Here is a 22,102-nt window from a genome sequence, read left to right on the forward strand (position 1 = left end):
CACAGAGGGAAGTGAGGTTTTTACGGTCCGTATAAAGTTGCCTGAGTACCACCAGCAACGTCTTGTCTTTGCCCATGTTACTTCTGCTTTTGGCCAAAATGATTACATCTCCAGGGACTAGTTAAATGCCTTTTTTTTTTTTTTTTTCTGGCACGCTTCCCGCTTTAATATTTGGCCAGGGGTTTTCTGGCTTACCCCTATCTTCTGAGAAACTAATTGTCAACACATAGTTTACATGACTTTTAAGCTGATAACTTATAACAGCTGTTGGATCAAGTTACATAGCCTTAGGGGCTCATTCGGAACTTAGTTTTTTTTTTTCCTGCATTAGCTAAAACATTAATGTATTTAAAAATGTATCGACACTAAAAATGACTCACCAGATCCAGAGAGCGCTCACACCCGGAGTTAGGAGTCCGAGTGCCCCCGGAGCCCAGGATAACTCCGTCACATGGACATGCTAAGCAGACCGCCGTATTAGATGGTATGTTCTTTATGGATTCACTGGGCTATAAATTCAAGAGCATCATGTGCTAAAATGTTTATAATCGTGAAAATGTTGAGATCGATTAAAATGTAATAGCAACTGTTAATCCTTGTAGAAGTTTCTTTGGTAGGTTCAGATTTTTATCACAAGCCCAGTCTGACATCTGGTTAGAGAAAAAGAAAGAGGGGGGGGGCGGTTAGGGGGGATGAATGGTCCATAATATCAAGTTCTACTTACAACGGAAGATGGTAACAGACCGAACTCAGCAGTTTATAATACAATTCTCATTTTATTTTAAACATATTTTGCATGATATAAAAATATTGATCACAGTGAGCTTTACCAATTGTTATTGCTATAAACATGAATGCAGAAACAATATTTTTAGTGGAAATAAATTATATAGTCTTTTTTTTTTTTTTTTTTTTTTTAAATCACAACAGAAAAACCTCGGCTATTCGGTCCTTGGCAGAACACCAGTGTTTCTAAGAGGTCTTTGCAGATGAGCTGGGGCCCGTTTCCGTGACGTTATCCACGTGGCTCGGGAAACACCCACCGCCCGCTGTCTCTGTCACCGTGGCCCCACACACGCCTCTCTGTCCACAGACAGTTTTAAAGGGGGAGCACAGTCTTCCATGGCAGAAACGGGCCGCCTGGGAACGGTCCCATCTCAGTTCCCGTGCGGCCTCTTCCAGTACGCGGGCACACAGCGGCACACCTCTTCACTGAACGCCAGGCCCGGCTCGCAGTGCTTCAGCCGGTTTGTACACGGCCGTCTGTAACAACTAGGGAAACAGAGACACACACTCTCGTTAGAGACCACGGCGAGGAGAAGAGATCCCTCTTATTCACAGCTGCACAGTATTGCATGGATGGGCCTGGGACATGTTATCCTAAGGGAAATAGGCCGAACTGAGAAAGAAAAATATCCCATGACCTCACTTAGTTGTGGGATGGAATGAGCAAAATGAATGGGCCAACAAAGTAAGACCCGGAGGAGGGAGGCATGGAACAGAGGGACAGGCCTCGATGTGGGGACGGGGGGGGGGGGGGAAATTCACACACTCAGGCGGGGGTCCCTCAGCCCGGCCTGCACCTCTTGCAGTCCGGGAGCCCTCGGGGGATGTCTGACTGACGGCTTGGGCCCAGTTGGACATCCTTAGAGCTGCCGTGGAGGCGGGAGCACTTGCCAGCGGTGAGCCTGGCTTCTGGCTGAGCAGTGCTCCCCCTGTGGCAGTGCACTGACCACCAGGGGGCAGCTCCTGTGTTGAGCATCTGCCCCCTGGTGGTCAGGGTGCATCATAGCGACCGGTCGTTCCGCTGTTCAGTCAATTTGCATATTAGCCTTGTATGATATTGGATGTGCATGGCCACGGACACAGGCAATAGGGTAGTGAAGACCTGGGCATAGGTAGGGGCTAGGAGGAGGGGGGCAAAGAAGAGGGACAGGAGATATCTGTAATACTATCAACAATAAAAAATACATTAAATAAATCAATACATAAAAGACCAAGCGGAGGAATCCGTTATGCTACAAACACACTTTTGTGTTTTTCTAAATTTTAAATTAGAACGAAGTTGCTCATTTGTCATAACATTAGGTTTAGAGGTTCATAAATTGTTAGTTTGTGCTTACAATCACACAGTTTGAGGGGAATGGACCCCCAACCCCCAGTGTGTCTCGGTGCTGATGTAACAAATGGGAAAGTGAGACGCTGCCAGCATGGCGTTTTTGAAGTGCTCTCTGCTTTGTAGATGAAGCGGAAATGTTGGAAGTGACTGTTCTGGGCCTGCTGATTCAGGGTCACCACATAAGCATGAGACTTTCGGGGAACCAGGGCTTTGCAGGGACCTAACGCAGCCATCTGCAGGCAGGACTATGGTCCTCAGGGGCAGCTCCACCCTCACTCCCATCTGCAGGACCTGCAGCTGCCAGTATGGTGGGGGCCCACCTACCTCCCACCCCAGCTCCCCACCTCGGCTCCATGTACAAAGGGAGGGACAGTTTCCCTTGGGGGCCCCTCTCTGCCATTCCTGGACTTCCAGTTTCCAGCAGTGGTGAAAAAATTAATGATCAAACAACTAATCCCATCCAAAGTCCTGTTGCTCTGAGGAATGGGAGAGATCTTTGAAGATGTGGGGTTTTTTTTGCATATGAGTTTGCTTAACACGTGGGAATGGGGATGGGTGTCCAGGGAAGAATGGAAATGGCCTGCCATGGAAATCCACAGTGCACTGCAGGAAACTACACATGTGATGCTGATGCGATCATTTCACTTCCTGTGCTTTAGAAAAGGAAGCACATCTAGATAAAATGTGATTTTTTAAACTTATAAATACAAATGCAATTTCATAAGACCACTGTTGTTCCTTAACTTAAAAAGACAGAATTCTCAATGAGCAATGAAAGTTACCGAACAAGGCAGTGGACCAAAGCATGCATATGCTGCCCACCACACTTTTGGAACAAATATTAAGAGAAAATGGGTGTAAATACTTTCAAAATATAAATTATTATTTTTTGCTTCAATATATACATGAAACCTGGAATTATGCCCCTAGAAAAGTGAACATAGGGAGAATTTCAGTAAATAAAAATCTTTATGAAGCATGTATACAATTAAAAGAAATACAATGATACAAATCTCTTCTACTAACTTATGAGAATTCCAGAGAAAAAATATGATTACTGGTTAGACTTTATAAGCATAACATTTTCAGCTTTTTCAATGCATACTAATTAGGTTCACTCAGGAGACTTAATATACAAAATGGCTTCATAAGATTTGCTATCCATATTCTGCATTTTTTTAAATACCCTGGTAATTTGAGTAGAGATATGCGAGAAAAAATTTCAATATAGTTATTGCTTAAAATATTCTAAAGAGAAAAAAATGGTTCCAGTAAGGTATTCTGAAACAATAATGAAAAAAATATGTCATCAATTATATCTGTAGATTCAATGAATCTCCTTATGCAGCAACTAAAATGCTAGTGTAGACCGATCTTCAAATATAACAGAAAATGAGAGCACAGAACTTTTGAGAACAAAAAGATGGACACTCCGTTTACTGAGGAAGAGAGTACCGATGAACATCAATGCAGAGACGCAACTGTGAATAGATGGAATGGGAGCGTGGAGTCCTGTGCATAGTCATCCTTGAAAGGGTGTCACCACCGTCTGGGAAGAGCGGATGAAAGAGAAGAAGAGCAGCAGTGAAGGTGATGAAGAGCAAACATCTGAAGCTCAGAGACGCCAGGAAAGGGCAATGCAATGTCAGCCAAAAAAGGAAGAGAGCTTAAAGAAAGCTACAGGAAGGGCCGCTTCCAGAAAGACCGAATTGTCCAGTGCATCTGGCAATCAAGTGTACTGATACCTTAAACAGAAACCTATCGTGGAATTCCAGGGCACAAACCCCATTAGTTGGTTGAAAATTCAGAGATGGCCCAGCTGGCGTGGCTCCGTGGGTGAGCATCAATCTATGAACCAGGAGAGCATGGTTCAATTCTCGGTCAGGGCACATGCCTGGGTTGCAGGCTCGATCCCCAGTGTGGGGCGTGCAGGAGGCAGCCGATTAATAATTCTAGCTCATCATTGATGTTTCTATCTCTTTCTCCCTCTTCCTTCCTCTCTGAAATCAATAAAAATATATTTTAAGAAAAGAAAATTCAGAGATGAAAGAGGTGACTGTGTGGTTACCAGAGAGGCTGGGGGATTGGGGGGGGGGGGAACGGGTAAAATATATGGTGATGGCAAGAGACGAGATGATGGGTGATGAGCACACAATGCAATATACAGGTGACGTGTTATAATATTATACACTTGAAACTTATATAACATTATTAACCAACATCACACCAATAAATGTAATAATTCAAATTTTAATAAAAGAAAAAGGTGGACCCAAATACGGAAGGCCTGGCCTTGAGCATCTCTGGCAAGGAGGACAGGTCTCGGTGGCTCTGCACACAGGGACACGCTGATCAGATAGAAGACATTTGGGAGCTTTTATAACTTGAGTGGAAGGACAACAGAGTTAAGGTGGGAAGGTCAGGAAGAGAGAGGCATGATGGGTGAAGCAATGTTGAAGGAACACGGGAGGACATGTCGAACATCGAATCTGGCTTCAGTAGTTGACCACCTATTCTCTGGATAGAGAAGACCAAGTTCAGGACTCACACCAACAGGATTCGGGTCCAAAAGCCTCCTTTTTTTCTTGGTAAAAAGGGAGCAGACTTAAGGAGGAAGTCTTGAGTAACCTCTAACAGCATATTAATTTACTTCTCTAATTCCATTAAACACTTAGCTCAAATATTTTTATGCCTCGATACAATTCTACAGTAATTGTCAATGTCTTATCCTTTGTAAATTTTGGACACTATTTTCTGCACTTAGGACAGTTGTCTTAAATCACATCCAATGGAATCCTAATTGTGGTGGAGGCAGGTGTGCATGCCCAGTTGGGTGTTTTTTGTTGTTGTTAATCCTCACCCGAGGACATTTTTTCCATTGATTTTTAAAGAGAGTGGAAGGGAGGGAAGGAGAGGTGGAGGAGGGAGGGAGGGAGGGAGGGAGGAGGGAGGGAGGGAGGGAGGGAGGAGGGAGGGAGGAGGGAGGGAGGGAGGGAGGGAGGGAGGGAGGGAGGGAGAGAAACACTGATGTTAGAGAGACACATAGATGGGTTGTCTCCTACACACACACCTAGGAGGCCAGGGATCAAACCTGTAACCCAAGGACATGCCCTTGACTGGGAATCAAACCCAAGACCCTTTGGTGCAGCAGCCGATGCTCTAACCACTGAGAACACCAGCCAGGGCCCGAGTGCATCTGGGAAATGCTCCACAGGTGACTGCGCTATGCACCTGTCTAGCTCGGGTGGAGAGCCACCCCCTCAGCTTCTGGGACAAGGACTCTGCTCTCTGAGCTTGGATCCGGTGTGCATTCCCAGGCCTCCTTTCTTGCCTTGAAAGTGTGGCATCGGTTGGAAACTATCAGAACGACTCTTCCAGAATTTACTGGTTCCACACTAGCAACCAGCAGCTGCTGTTTGTGTTGAGAAAACTGCGTTTAGTCGAGAAAACTATTTCCAGGAAGAGTAATACCCACCCATGGTTCATGACGACTGCTCACCTGCACGTCTGAGGCTGAAACTTCTTCCCTTTGAGGAAGCACTTCTGGGGGTTTTCTGTACATTCACAGGCGCACTTGGCTGGGTTGAGGGGCTGGCTTCTCGGGCAGGCTCTTCTGCAGGCGCACTGGCACGTGCTCTCGTCGAACTCCCTGTGGGGCCCGCACGCGCTGGGGAAGAGTTTGTTTTTGCAGACGCACTGGCACGAGTCTCTGTCCAGCTCCTTGTGGGGCCCACAGCTGGCCGGCCGCAGCCCCCCTTTGCAGACGCACTGACACGTCTCTTCATCCAGCTCCTTGTTGGGGCCACAGACGTCGTGGAATCCATCGGCCGCGTCTAGACAAGCAGGCGGGACATCGTTACTACACCTCTCTCGGGCTGGGGTGGTGTGAAGCAGTAAAAGCATCGACAGCGTCTTCCCTGGCATGTTGTTCATTACAGGGATGTGCGCAAACATGGGGTGTTCCTGTACAGGAGCGGTCAATGCAGCACCAATGGGAGGCAAGAGAGGGCCCGTCATGTAACCAGCTAGTGCTGGCTCTCATGATCTGAACATCGTGCATGTGGATCGGCTATGAAAGTGTGTGCTAATGGCAAGAGAGAGCCCTGGCATCTAGTCTTAAAGCCACCATGCTCTTACCGTCCCCGGCAGTGGAGGCAAACATGAAGTCCTGCTGAGCGAGGCACCTGCAGATGTGGTTGTTCCACGTGTGGTTGGCGGGGCAGGTCTTGTTGGCAGCCTGGCACCTTGGGGAGACAGAGACCGGGGAGGCATTAGCATAACTGGCACAGAGACGGGGTCATCGCTTCACTTACCTAAGTATGACATCAATCCATACGTGTAAACGTGCTCCAAAATGATGCCAGAACATAGGAAACGGAATGTGGACGTTCCCTCTCAAACCACCTCCACCCACATGGGCTGTGGCACTCCCATCCCAGAGGTGACCACAGGGAGTGGGACGGTTTTGAATCCCTCCAGGCTTCTGCCTCTTTAAGGCGATACACCGGTCTGTGCAATCGCATCGTGTTCTCATTTGTGCAAAAATGGGACAAAACCTTTTACTCCAAAACGTCCCTTTCCGCTAAACAGCACATCTCTGTAGGACAGGCCGTGAAGTTCTGCTCCTTTATCTGTAGAGGTTGCACATGGTCCATATAAGGGTGTATTATTATTTACTTTATCAGTCCCCTGTTGACAGCTATTGAAGTGGCTTCCACCTTGGCCTTTTCCAACAAGTCTCCAGGAAGCATTCTTATGCCTGTGCCTTGCTGACTGCTTTCGGATGCACAGATGCCCATACTGTCAAGGTCCATTAATGCAAAATTCCCACTCTATTCCCCACCACCAAGGTACCCACCACCATGGGTTTTGTAGTGTTAGTCCTCCCTCCCTTCCTTCCATCTCATTTGTTTTGGTAAAAGTTAAACAGCATGAAGTTCTTTTTCTTAGCTTTTGATTTATGACTTTGGAGTTTCCTTTTGCAAATGAAAGAAAATAAGTATGTGGGTGTGTATACATGTATGTATATATGCATGTGTGCATATATTTTATCTCATTCTCTTACACAGATGATATCCTCCCGTAGATTCCGAACCTTGATTTTTTCACTTAACACTGTTTCCTGGAGAATGTTACACCTTCATAGTAATTTCAGGTATTCCCAAGAGCAAGTCTCTGCTCATTACGTATTTTTGTTGCTATTCTTTTTTTTAATTTTAATTTTTTATTAAGGTATTATATGTGTACATATCTTACCATTGCCCCCCACTTTTTGTTGCTATTCTGTAGGCTAGTCACAAACATATATTGATGCACGTAAAGGTTAGACAGTGCTTATCCATTTTCCAAAACAGTATCATTGTTGTTTTCTATTTACCTCTTTATTAAAAACTTGAGTATTCCTCCATCAAATAAGACAGCAGTTATGTTTATATAACAGCAACGCAATTAATCCTGGTTGAACCAAGCTCATATCACTCTTCTATAAGTGCAAGTCAATCGATCGTAGCCATGTTGCCTCAGTGTTGACGTGGTTTAAGTGGCACGTCTCCATGTTGGCACAGTGCTGTGGGGTCGCAGCTAGAACTTGCCAACGTGCGCTTGAAGCTGCCATGACCTCAGCTACTGTGTTCCCAGCTGGTAGTTGTAAGCCAGTCGTGGATCATAAAATTAACCACATGACTTGGGAAATGCATTTTTTAATGTAAAAGAATGGCATGTAATAACATAGAAATGAGTAGAGTGCATGTGATATTGTTTTCTGCAATTGTATTTCAATGATATATATACATATTTTAATGTAAGTAATGTACATATACAAATATATATGTGTGAATATTAATATACAACCCCTCACACAGACAACTCCCCTTCTCCCATGTGTGGTGTGTGTGTGTGTATGCATGTCTGTGGTTGCAATGTCAAATATATTTGTTTTTAGTCACAGTTGGAAAAGTGACAAAATACCTACCTAAGCTATTTAAGCGGCACAAAGAGGTGTCAAGAATAATCCGAATCACAGCCCAAGTGAGACTGGTGAATGGCGAGATTTCCAACAGCAGGCACATGTGGTAATGTGTCTGTGCTTAGGGTTAAAAACGGATACACAACTGTGCGTCCTAAGTAGGTACAAAAGTAAAATGATTTCCTAGCATGTAGTGAGGAAAAAATACAGAGTTTTCTCTATCATATTTCAACATCTACAAAAATATAAACTCGGAAGTATGGACTGTGTGTAGAAACGAATGTAGGGGTAACTGTGGAAATATGTTTCTGGGAATGTCATACAAAGCAAGGAATCACGTTTGACAGAATTAAATAATGATTTCATATGATGTGGCTTCATTAACTCTTCAGTTTTTGCACACTTATGTTGAATAAAAATACAGCCTTCAGAATAACAGTTATGTCCTATCTCAAACACTGTTCCCACTTAAACTTTATATTGCTAATTATGGTTTGTTCAAAGTGAAGATTTTAATTTCTAATACTCTTAAAACTTAAATTTCTAGAACAATATGACTTCTGAAGCTACTAAAAATAAGAAACTACTACTCATCAATGCTAACACACATTTCAAAGTTGCAATTTGAAATTCTGCTACATACAACTTAACGAAGGAAACACATATTTGGGTGAAATACATTTTCATAATTTCCTAGAAAAGTTTCTTTATCTAAAAGTGAGTAGCAACTGCTTAGCATTTAAAGCTTCTCATGTGAAAATAATTAGAGACACAATTTCCAAAATACTGTCATTTTAGAAGGAAAGACAATGATTTCATGGTGGATAGGTTTAGCACCATCACATATCATTTATCTTAATCTCCAGAGCATTTTTGTTCTATTGAAACCGTAAGTTATGAATACTAATGGGTGCACATATTAACATGTTTACAAATTAGTTTGCAATTACTGGTAAAGTGGGTCTGCGCTGAGAATCGTAGGTAAATATCTCGACTTCCCTCTCCCAGCCATGAACACACTAGGCCTGCAGACAACAGTAAGGTGACGTCCATAAAACATATCGCTGAGAGAGAAAAGGTAATGCCACCATTTTGACATAAAAACTGTTAAACACTCGGAGCTGTGCTGTGTAACCTCTTGTGGCACATGAACTCACCTATCTGCCAGAAAAACAGAAAAGCACGAGTGGAAATAACCCAGTTTCCGAGGAGTGATTCCCTCTGAGCGTGGGGGACAGGGATGGTGACTTGGGCCTTGGGGTTATATCGGAAGTCAATATGAAAGAAATATCTGTTACATTTTGAATTGGGGTGGAGGAATAGGTCATTTTGGTTTCTGTTGTCCTGTAGTAAGTGTTTGAATTTTTTAATTTAAATAAGTTAAAAATGCAGTCATGACTGCAAACCCACGGGAATGAACTGACTCCAACCTCAGTCTGCATCTCTGAAGAGCTCCTTCGCGGCTGTGATGTTGGGGAAAGTTACTTAATGCCGATGATTCCGCCTTTCCTACCTAGCTGGGACTCAGTCTCTCCTCTCTCATCGTCTCTCCTGCTTTCCCAGACACTCTCTGTGCCACGGGGGTGGTAGATTCTCAGTAAATGACAAGGTTATCTTCGTTCCATGTCCTTCAGCTAATGAGTCAGTCCTTGCCATTCTTGGGCTTTTTTCTAACCGTGGATCCTCTCACCACTTCCTCTGTCCTTGAACTCTGTCGGCTTTTGTAAGATCTTTGGAATTTTGTGATATCTGTCCTCTCTCAGTTTTTATCCCTCATTTTTCTGCCTGCTCTTTCTCCGTCTCCTGCACAGACCACTGTTTCTCCAACAGTTTCTAAATATTGATGTTCCCACAGCTTTAGTGTCTCTGCTTACGTCCTGTGTTTTCCTTGGTTGGCTTCATCGCTTCCAGTTGCTCTCACTGCCAATGACACGCCGGTAGCTACCAAATGAGCAAGCTGCCCTCCACCCCCACAGCCAGCTGCCTGCCGAACGGTCCCTTTAATTTCTTCAGCGATTGCACATACTCAAACTACACATGTAAAAACTAAACTGTTCTCAAACCCGCCTCCCCGTCCTTTGAAATGTCATCAGCGCAACGTCTCTCCGCTTTGCCACACGCCCAGCTCCTAAGCCCTGCACTGTCCCGTTTCCAGTGTCTTCCCACCGCTTCTCTTCCCACCCCGTCCCCCCTGCCTCAGCGCCCACCCTCATTATTTCTCTGCTGGATTATCTCAGAAGCTTCCTCTCCCATCTTCTCACCTCCTGTTCGCTCCTCTCATCCACCCGCTACATTACCACCAGGCTGTTCTTTCTATAAGATAACCTGTAAACGTAACACCCCTACATCAGTCTCTTAGTGGCGCCTGGAAGACCTGAAGGACAAGTTCATCCTTGGCAAGATGCACGCACTCCTGAGCACCTCTCGGGCCACACGCGGCTGCAGCTACGCAAGCAGCATCTGCGCCCTGCACCAACCCAGCAGTTCGTTCCATTCTCTTTACATGTTGACACTTATTTAGAAGCAACTTGAGGTTCAGAGACATGAACTGCCCAGTCTCCGCAAGCTCCTGAGTGGTGGGCCTGCATTCACGCTGACGTCTGACTTACCCTCAGGCCCAAGGTCTCTTTACTCCCTTTGTCTCTTCTCGCCTCAAACCACTAGTGACTGCGGAATGATGAAAACATGAGTAAGATATGCAAGTGACATGGACTAGAGATAAGGAAGCTGTTTTATGTAAGAAGCGCTTGGTGATCAGTGCAGTATATTGCTGAGCCCCCAAACCTGCTTCATCTGTAAGAAAAGGCTAATGCTGCTGCCAGCATCCTAGCAGACTTGGATGGTTCCTGAGCCAGACGATGTACTCAAAGGGCCGAAAGCATAGCGACGGCTCGATTACTTTTCAGCGTTGTTAGCTGGACATCACGGAGGATACAACCTGCCTGAAATACTCTCACAGCCCAGTCCCTGCCTCATGTGCAGACCCCTGTATGGTAAACCCAGGCGAGGGCTGAGTCAATACTAGTACAGTCATCGCCCCGAGTATGCAAGAAGCAAAGGTGGCTGAGTATGTGGAGGAGGTGAGTGCAGGAGAAAGGCCTTCCCCTCCCTGAAGGGGATGAGGCTTCAGGGAGGCAGCAGAGAAAGGGCCAGGCCAGAATGGAAACGAGATGCAGAGCAGGATGTGAGGGTGGCGATCAGAGAGTTGGACTTGGTGAGGTGCACACGTGTGAGCAATGGGGCACAGAAAGAAGGACGCCAGACTGGAGGGGGGGGACCTGAGCTCAGTTCTTTGAGCCTCTAAAAGCCGCTGCCATTCCTGGTCCGATGAATGACATGGTGCCTTTTAAAGCTTACCTGCCACACTATACAGGAGCTGGAGACATTTGCTACAAGAAAACCGGTATTGAGACCACGGGTTAAATCAGAAATACATGCAGAATGAAGTGGGGGAGGATGGCGGTGATGGGAATGAATGGAGGTTGGAGCAGATGTTCCCACTTCCTCCCAATGGTCAATTGTGTTTGGGTGAGATATAAGGAAAAGAAGTAGTTCATGGCCAGTGTGTGAGTGCAAGGTCTCCCAGAACATGAGAGAGCATTGTGGTGACTCATATGGACTAAAGGCATCTAGTAAAGCTTAGACTTTGTGCCCGTGATAGCTAATAGAATTATAAACACAGCAATAGAAGACAGATTTAGATAAACTATTGTAAGTCAACTAGAGGCCCGGTGCATGAAATTCGTGCACGAGGGGGGTGTCCCTCAGCCCAGCCTGCACCCTCTCCAACCTGGGACCCTTCGAGGGATGTCTGACTGCCTGGTAGGATTGGGCCTAAACGGGCAGTCAGACATCCCTCTCACAATCCAGGACTGCTGGCTCCCAACTGTTTGCCTGCCTGCCTTCCTGATTGCTCCTAACCACTTCTGCCTGCCAGCCTGATCACTGCCTAACCACTCCCCTGCCAGCCTGATTGATGCCTAACTGCTCCCCTGCCAGCCTGATTGCCCCTAACTGCCCTCCCCTATAGGCCTGGTCACCCCTAACTGCCCTCTCCTGCAGGCCTGGTCCCCCACAACTGCCCTCCCCTGCAGGCCTGGGTCCCCCCCCAATTGCCCTTCCCTGCAGGCCTGGTCGCCCCCAACTTCCCTCCTCTGCCAGCCTGGTCACCCCTAACTGCCCTCCCTTGCAGGCCTGGTCCCTCCCAACTGCCCTCCCCTGCTGGCCTGATCGCCCACAACTTCCCTCCCTTGCAGGCCTGGTCCCTCCCAACTGCCCTCCCCTGCTGGCCATCTTGTGGCAGCCATGTTTGACCACATGGGGGCAGCCATCTTGTGTGTTGGAGTGATGGTCAATTTGCATATTACTCTTTTATTAGATAGGATGCTACGACCAGGACTTGAGCTGTAATTTGGAACCCTCACACGGAGATGATGACTGAAGCACTGGGAATGGATGGGCGGCCCAGGAGGCAGGCGCAGAGACCTCCCAGAGCCGCGAGGATGGAATCGCAGCTCCAGCAGCTCCAGGAGTGGTGTCTGCCGGCATCGGCATGAGGTGCTCCCAGATGCCCAGAGGTCCCCTCTTTCTCAGGGCACCGAGGACAGAGCTCTGCCACTCCCATTAGGCTCTCCCCGCGTTTTCCCTCAAGTCCCCGGAAAGGTAAGGCTCCTCCCTGCCTCACAGAGGAAAGGAGCTCAGAGAGATCCAACGGGGAATCTGCCACTGGTGTATCCCATCCAGGGCCACGTCCCCCAAAATGCAAATTTGGTTTTCTTTTCAAAAGTAATACACACTTTTGCCCATCAATGTGTGCATACTCGTGTTCCACATGGGGGACTTGCGCAGTTCTATTCAGATGCACACTCCATATGTCCTAAAGGACAAAGAGCTGCATCCTTGCTTGGGGGCAGAAACGGGGCGCTGCCCTATCTCAGACGGCATTGCTTCATGGCTCCTTACACACTCCTGGGGGTGGGGGTCAGTACTTGACACTCCGTCCAGGTCCTTCTGTCTGATCACATGACGCATATGCTACCACTTACCAAACCAAAAAAGCAGGATGGGAAGGAAATCTGAATAACACGTGTCAGTTTGAACGTCGTTTTGAAGTAACAGTAAGAGAAAATTCTTTCAAGTAATTAATCAATATTCAATTCTTGCTGAAATAGAAATATGAAGAGATATATGGAGAAAAAATAATTGAGTGAAGAAAAACAACTGGATGCTAATAGATGTAAGATAATTTATTTATTTGTTTTTGTTTTGGACCAAAATCTCATTAAGACTTAAATGTTTTCAGCTTGAACATCATTTGTGAGTTGGCACACCGAACTTTATGAGTTCTGTATCTAAATTTCTGCTGGTTGGATATGAGCGGGATATGTGTGATTCCCAAGTGGGCTTCCCTGTTTCAGCTTAATTTCATTTTCCGGGTGCACTATTACATTTGCCTTCTTTTGTATTTCAATGCAAAGAATACTATAGAAACTTTCACAGAACGGCTTTTAATAAACTGTTCACTCGAACACAGTTTTCCCTTAGGAGAGGATGCAGAGAAGGTAAACTTGATTCATACTCACTGTGGCAGTGTTGCTGGCAGGGAGCGTCTAATAATTGAGTGGACTTGTCTGTAAACATCCAGCTTGGACATGCACCGGCAGGAAGTGTGATTAGCAAAACTGACTGTGACTGGTTTGGGGCCTTGAGAGAGAGGCACTGTAATTTCAAACAACTACAAAGAAGGGACAAAAAGAGAAATGATTATATAGATGCTGGACAGCATGGTATGGCAAATGTTGGCATCCACAAAGAGTGAGATGAACTCTTCATGAACAGATAGAGTGCTGCATAACATGGGCAGGACATCCATATCCTTTATCAATTAATCCATAGGCCCTATGCTTATCGCATGTCACTGTTACAGAGCGTATTAGGATTTTGATGATCAACTAATGATTATAGAGCAGAGATGTCATAGACCCGTGGTCGGCAAACTGCGGCTCGCGAGCCATATGCGGCTCTTTGGCCCCTTGAGTGTGGCTCTTCCACAAAATACCATGGCCTGGGCGAGTCTATTTTGAAGAAGTGGCGTTAGAAGAAGTTTAAGTTTAAAAAATTTGGCTCTTAAAAGAAATTTCAATCATTGTACTGTTGATATTTGGCTCTGTGGACTAATGAGTTTGCCAACCACTGTCATAGAACAATGTGTTCAAGGAAAAGAATTGTTTCAGAGACCTAAATTATTATATATATTGATTGATTCCAGAGAGGAAGGGAGAGGGCATGTGCCCTGACCAAGAATCGAACCATGACCTCCTGGTTCATGGGTCAACGATGCTCAACCACTGAGCCATACTGGCTGGGGAGACCTAGATTGTCTTAAGGGATAAGAAAGGGGCACCAATGTACATTTCATTGTGATGTAAGAGCAAAGCTATTGGCTACCTCAAAACGTTTGGCTGAGTCCTCTTGTATATAAACTGACTAAACAGACAAAAAACCACAGAGACGAAAAGCTGGTTTTCATTCCCAAGCAAATTTCTACCTCAGGGTAGTTGACCATGTATTGAGATCTCTTACAAACGTATTACGTTTAAAAGAAAAAAAACCCACATTCATGATTTAACAGCGAAAGCTCTGTTTCTGCTGTTTTGACAAAGGTATTAGGGGAAAAAATAAGCTTAGAGAAAGGTAGGGCACTTTATGTGACTGTGGGTTGGAGTCTCAACATTTAGCTTGACTAAAGTCTCCTTCAGAAGGCCTTGTTTGTGGAGAACTCCAGTTCTCTTCCTTCTACCACAACAGTGCTTAGAAACATTAAGTAAAGCCAAGCGGATTTAAATTCCTCAGGCTCTGAGAATTCAGGGGTCCTCACACTTTTTAAACAGGGGGCCAGTTCACTGTCCCTCAGACCGTTGGAGGGCCGGACTATAGTTAAAAAAAAAAACTATTAACAAATTCCTATGCGCACTGCGGGTCAGGGATGAGTCGGCTGCTAAGCAGGACAGGCAGCGGCACCCGGCGGGCCGGATCCATGTCCTCGGCGGGCCATAGTTCGAGGACGCCTGAAATGATCTTCAGTACCAATGGCAAAGTAAAACCCTGCCCATTGTCTGCTTGGTAAGACCCGCGTGCAGTAACTCAGCTGCAGGGAACCACGTTGGGGTGGGACTTTGATGGCAGTGTGGGCGGCGTGGAGAACATGACACGCTCCAGAGCCTCGTGATGTGGCGCCTCCCTGCCAGGTCACACCAACCGCTGGAGAAAGGCGGAGGGAGCAGTGTTGGTTGCCCTTTTGGTCGGACTACGGAGAGATGTGTTCAAATGAGTTTTGGAGAACGAAATGCAGAAATATCTCAATTACAAGATGCATATTTTCTTCACTGGAAATGCATTCATTTCCAACGGCAGCTATTTTCTTAGCCTAAGTGCCTCCAGAGGAGTGGGCACAAGATCACACCCAGGCAGGACACTTTTATTAGCGACTGCACTTGTAAGTTGTGTGCACTTGGAAATGCCATCTAACTTTTCAAAGCTGTTTAAAAAAAACAACAAACAAACAAACAGTAAAATGAAGATAATATTGACCCATTACTTCATGAGACTGCTATAAAATTATATAGGCTGAAACACGAATGTGCTTTATATATTGAGTGCTGTATAGATTATAGATGTGGGTGTTTAATTATTTGCGTATATTCTCAGGATTCTAGATACTCCCCAGAATACTGTCCATTCTCCATCGATAATTTCAACACGGGGCCTCAGCGTGTCCCAGCATTACGGTTTTGACCAGTTCCTTCTCTGAGAGACATTGGTTCATGCAGTTGGGAGGAACCTTTGATTAGGTGACACGTCACACTGGCAGAAGCCCTTGGTGCTACGTGTAACTATTTAAAGAAAGGTAACTCTGCGGTGTCTAGAAATGTTACAGCTTTTCTACTTGCATGACATCTGCAGACCCTACATTAATAACCAGAGTGACAAAGGCAACATGAAGTGGCTGAGAAACTAAGCCATTTTAACAAGGTGCATATTTAATTTTTATAAATGACTTGAGAGGTGTGCAGGTCAGCTCACAAAAGACTGGATTTTACGTCTAGCAGGCAGGGAGGTGTTTGTGCCTGGAGCTTAGGAGAGCCATTGAAAAGTCATCCATATTCACTTGGAACTGAAGTCTGGGCATCAATAAGATGATGTGATGAGATCAAAGAATGTCTAACACCAGAAAGCGGGGGCAGGAACATTTCAGGGTGCACAAAGGCAGATGAGCCGTTACCTATGTCTGGGAAGAGGTGTGACAGGTAGAAAACCAGGCGGGGTGTTTTTAAGTCCAGAAAAGGCACAGAATGAAGGAGGGCTTCAAAAGGACGTGTGTGGTCACAGGCTCAGTGTCTCTGGGAAATCAAGTTTGTCAGGAGGGAGCGGGGACGGCTGGGCACCAGAGTGGCTCTAAGGGCTGTGGCAGGGCCGGGGGGTGAGGACAGGAACAGCGGTGGGGATGGAGAGACGAGAGGGGCCCCACAGGACTGGAGGGAAGAAGCTCAGATGGCTCTGGCAACAAGGGACACTTTCCCTGACAGAGTGCATGTAATCCTTGCAGGATCTGTCATCGTCCCAATTGACACAAGGCAGGACAGAGCCGAGAGGGAAGGCTAGGCCCTGTCTGAGATAAGGGCCGTTGCGGAAGCGTTAAGGATGTTTCCCCACCCCTGGACCTCAGGGGCACGCTTCCTGCTCTGTGATGGTGGCCATTCCAGACCCCGCCCCACGGGCCTCCCCAAGAAAGATCCCAGGGACCATTATCAGTGACCTCAAGCCACTTCAGCCACTCCCAGTGGGTAACGTCCACAGTCAGGACCCGCCCAAAGGTTCCACGTCTGTATTCAGGACCTGGGGCAGTAAAGAATGTTCCAGAGAGATGAAGATCAGTTAAATGCCCAGGAAGAAAGGATCTTCTTGGAAAAACATGACTGGCTCTACACTTTCAAAGAGTAGAAGAGGCCTGTGTTGACAGACCCACTACTAAGAGGATAAAGGGACAGGTAAGGAGGCATTAAAAAAAAATCACTGTTTAGAGAAGTTTGTTTTTTTCTTAAACTTGAAGAAATCTTATGCCTTCTAATTACAGGATAGCTTGGGAGAAAAAGCTACTTATAGTTTAGCTAATTAAACAACAGAAAAAAAATATAATTATTGATGTTTCATTCCTCTTATTTGAGTCTAAGTAGGCAATTGGCCAGCTGGAATTAGTTAACTTAATCAAAAGGAATAAATAGGTCAAAAATTAAAGTTAAAAAAAAAAATATGTTCTTGAAACACTTCTTCTACCTTCAAGTTTTGCCCTGAGTTTCTCAGGTAGTTCAACTCCCTTCTTGAGTGTCCCAGAGTGGGGAACACGTAAGGGGCCAGAGAAGGATGTCTCTGACCAATATAAAACGTAGAAAACTTGAGTTTTATTCATTTATCAATTTCAGAAAAATTGGGGACACCTGAGAGTGTGCTGCGGGTGAGTTAGCTAATGTGACCTCTGCTGGCTGGTGTACAGAGAAGGGGCGACTTCCCTCTCCCAATTTTATTCCCCACTACTCTTAAGGTGCATACATTGACTGACATTTTCCCATTTAAAGTGATTAAATATTTCTACTCCCTTTCTAATAAGTGCAGTAACTTGTTTTCTTTACAGAACAAGTTGTGAATTGCATATAGTTCTATTTAATCCCCACGTTACTAAGAATGTCCATATGCCTTTTTCCCGAGTCAGATAATATGTACTTAAAAATGTAAACTTTTTTGAACTAAAAATATTAATTCGAATCACCTTATAAACTCATAGGTCCCCCTCCTGAAATAAATCAGTGTATTTTTAAAATATCTGGCAGCTTCCCTTCCCCACTAGAGATGTATGAACAACCAAGAGCATCCTCTGAGGGACAGGCAGATGGCAGGCAGAGCCCTCAATTTGCAGTTTGGTATTCCTGGGCCTTGAAAAAACTGCCCAACTGCCCTGAGCCTCCATTTCTCTCTAGAACAGGGATAATACGGTGGTGATTTCATGGTTGGGCTGTTTGATTTCCCCTCATCCTCCCCATTCTTCCTCAAGACTGAGTTGCATCTTTGGTAGAGGGATTACAAATGATTAAGCTTCTGTTTAAAATCCTTCCTTGTTTAGTTTTCAATAACTGTTCATTGAGAACCTAGAAGATGCCAAGCGCCAGGTGCCTTGCTGGGCTGTCAAGCTAACAGCTATCCATGAGTCTTGCCTCCATGCAACTCTTAAGAAGCCAGACAAACAATGGGAGTGAACGAGAGGAAACTTTTCATATATCATGATTCTATGTTAGAATTATCAAAATATCAACTAGTTTACCACGAACGCTGTTAGTGAGCAAGAACCTCGGTTTACCTGTCTTATGGAAATGCGCGCTGGCCATGTATGAAGATCTGAATCAATGCAGGAACTATAATTTACTCTCAAAAGAGTCCGTGCTAGCCATACACCAGAGCAGTGGTCGGCAAACTGTGGCTCTGTTGACTAATGAGTTTGCCGACCACTGTCATATACTACCCTTTACCTCTTTGCACACAATATGCCACAATTGCCTAATCCTCACAGCTTCCAACTACACGGTAACATTTAGTCTAGTCCAGTGGTCGGCAAACTCACTAGTCAACAGAGTGGCAAACCGCGGCTCGTGAGCTGCATGTGGCTCGCGAGCCGCAATTTGCCAACCACTGCACCAGAGTGTTTGAGGCAATAATGGATTCTTTATATTTTAATAAAATAAGAATCCTTATACTATTGTCAGACTATTTTGTGCTTCAGTGTGTATACAGTAGTGTTTTCTATTTTAGATTTATGCTCATAGAATGCAAGATTCATGTATTAGGTTCAGCATTAGCTAATAATTCTATGTATATACAGTACTTTGTCAATACTGACGGATGATGGTGACTATCATAATTTGATATTTTGAACATGATGATTTTCTTAAGACAGTTTCATGCTGTAAAGTGAATTGTTCTTGAACAGTAAGATATACACTTGTAATTAACTTAGGGTTCCAGTTCTAATGAAAGTCACCATGGAGACTCAGCCTGTCCATCAGTATACGCCTATGGAAAGCGTTGCTCATTTTAAAGAAGAGGAAAAGAACTTACAAACAGGGGGCATTTAAACAAGGCTGGAAATTGGGGTAAAATACAATAGTATATTCTGTAAAACTGCAATAACAAAGAAAGTGGCGATCATTTCCAACTGAGAGGCCCCCCCATTGCTATCAACTGGAATTTTTTAATAAGAACGTTCAATAGCCAATTCTCACCAACAAGAATGAACTTCATATCAAGCCACTTTTTGAAACAATAGCTTGTTTACCCAGCATAGCAACCGTTGTACGGCAACAGTCCCTCACCCTACTTATCCGGCCAGCTATTCAAGAACAAGGTGTAGAACTTCCTTGCTGAAAAAGTCCTGGATTAACCAAAGTCTAAAGGAAGGTCTGTGTGCGTACAAGTAGGGAACAGAAAAATGCCTTCCTCTCCAACCTCTTTACACCCCAAAGAGAGCCAGTTTCCCTTCCGAACAGAATATCTCACTGCCATATTTAATGTACACATTCCCACCTTAGTCCATTAATTATGCAAACATCTGCAGCCCCAGAAGCATATGATTAATAACTGTCAAGTCAGAGGAAAACACTCTATACCAGTGGTCGGCAAACCATGGCTCACGAGCCACATGCGGCTCTTTGGCCCCTTGAGTGTGGCTCTTCCACAAAATACCACGGCCTGGGCGAGTCTATTTTGAAGAAGTGGCGTTAGAAGAAGTTTAAGTTTAAAAAATGTGGCTCTCCAAAGAAATTTCCATCGCTGTGCTGTTGATATTTGGCTCTGTTGACTAATGAGTTTGCCGACCACTGCTCTATACCATTTAAAGAAATAATCCCTAAAAACGGAAGAAGGTGAAAATTAAGGGCGTGTTCTAAGTACTTCCACTGAGCACACCAACCACATAGCCAACTCTCTAGGGCCTACGGACCTTCAATTGAGTTTGAGGAGAACATGGGGTAGCAGATCCTAACAGAGCAGCACCTGGCGCTGCATTCATTTTAGCATATTGTTACACATGAAATGTATGCACGTGCTACCATTATAACAACAACCCATCCAGGAGGTTTAGAAACACTGAGTAAAATGTGTGGACACGATTGGTACCTTGAATTGAAAAAATAGTGGGCTTTTAATAGATGCATTAATTTGTTTTTCTTTGGGCAACTGCTATTCCTAAAGAGACTTCTACGAACTGGTATTGGTGTAGGTGGAGAGTTCTTTCTCCACATCTGGATAAAACCTGATTTCCAACAACTGTATGCGCCAAAGATGAATTAGCTAAAAATTCAAAACAAATCACATTCCACTCGTTGCATACATATGAATGCAATAAACTAATTGTTCAGGCTGCCACAGAGTTCGGTCTCAGTAATGGAAGAATTACCTCTGCAGCACAAACGAGCACCTGTGAGTTTCATTCCAGAGTTGCACATTTTTTTTTTTAATATATTTTATTGATGTTTCACAGAGAGGAAGGGAGAGGGATAGAGAGTTAGAAACATCGATGAGAGAGAAACATCGATCAGCTGCCTCCTGCACACCTCCTACTGGGGATGTGCCCGCAACCAAGGTACATGCCCTTGACCGGAATCGAACCTGGGACCCTTCAGTCCACAGGCCGACGCTCTATCCACTGAGCCAAACCGGTTAGGGCCAGAGTTGCACATTTTAATTGGGTTTAAAAAATATTGCGGTAAAAGAACATTTTATGAAATAGCCAGTGTAACTCAAACATAACCTGGAATGCTTTTGTTAACACATCTGCTTTTATTATTTCTTTATCACATGATTAGAAAAGAGAGTAGCCATTTCTTTAGAAGATGGCCACGCAGAATCTGAACGGATACTGTTGGAGTCGTTCAGAAGGAGCTGGAGACCTGGCTCCCGGGGAGCCGCCTTCCTCCATGGCCACTAATGAACAAGGCAAAGAGGCTCCAGTTTCTAAGGAAACCCCGTGAGCTCAGAAATTCTCTTCCATTGTCCTCTTCAGGAAAAATATGTAAGGTAAATACCAGCATTTCAATAACTTTTTAATCCAAAGGTTTGGCTCGAAAGCAGACGACTTTCTTCTGCTGCTACTTCGGGCATCAAATGATTGACGTTCTGCAAAATGCACTTCCTGCTTTTTGGTTACATCTCTGAAATGTACAGCCTCTCCTAAGACAATCCACCGAAAGGATGTGTTTATGAAAGAGGTCAAAAACCCACCCAATCAACTTCCGTGTCCAAAGATCTGAGCAGGGAGGTCTGAGCGGCTGCTATAGGATTAGGTCCCTGGAATGTGTCCTGCATATGGTTTTACTTTGCAACTAACCAGGCTTCCTCACACATTCTGATAACATGCCTGCACCCAGCCCCATAAAAGAATTTCTGTGAACTTTCCACAGAACACGTGGGTTTTACATGACTTACAGTACATTGTCCTTGCAATTTATAGGATTCCAATTGGTGACTTTTATTGCTAAATGATGTGTCTGGAACTCCTTTAACCAAACAAAACCTCTTTTTTTATTTGTCCTTCAGAAATTAGAGCAGTGAGAAACTGGCTTTTATGTTGGGAAGAAATCATCGCATGCTCCCATTTACAGGACACTGAAAACAGTAAAACAAACTCAGGGGAAGGTGTGACTTGAGCACAAGCTTTTACAAGCTGCAATCTCAGGAAAAATGCGAAATGCAAAGGAACACACTGCCCTCAGGGGCTCCACGCCTGGCTCCCCTGTGGTCTGTAAACCTCCTGGATACACGCATGGGTACAAACCACTGCTCTTCTCTTTCCAACACGGAGCCTACTTTCCATCACTTGGTAACTGTTGGTTTTCCTGCTAAATTGTAAGCTCCTTTAGTGCAGGTCCACACATCGTGGGTGATGCACCACGCCTGCTCAACTGAATCCAAAATAA

At 45.0% G+C, this 22,102-nt stretch overlaps 1 protein-coding gene across 1 annotated transcript in view; it reads right to left on the reverse strand.

The window, feature by feature from the left end:
• Nucleotides 1-759: 759 nt before the first annotated feature.
• Nucleotides 760-22,102, reverse strand: part of VEGFC (vascular endothelial growth factor C) — an 83,259-nt gene continuing 61,916 nt past the window's right edge. The window contains exons 4-7 of the mRNA XM_080660729.1: nt 13,667-13,818; nt 6,257-6,363; nt 5,619-5,952; nt 760-1,272 (exon numbers count right to left, since the gene is read on the reverse strand). Of these exons, the coding sequence (XP_080516855.1) occupies nt 1,158-1,272; nt 5,619-5,952; nt 6,257-6,363; nt 13,667-13,818 (708 nt within the window). The 3' untranslated portion in view covers nt 760-1,157. The remainder of the gene's footprint in view (nt 1,273-5,618; nt 5,953-6,256; nt 6,364-13,666; nt 13,819-22,102) is intronic.

This window comes from Plecotus auritus (genome assembly GCF_963455305.1).
Source record: "Plecotus auritus genome assembly, chromosome: 3".
NCBI lineage: Eukaryota > Metazoa > Chordata > Mammalia > Chiroptera > Vespertilionidae > Plecotus > Plecotus auritus.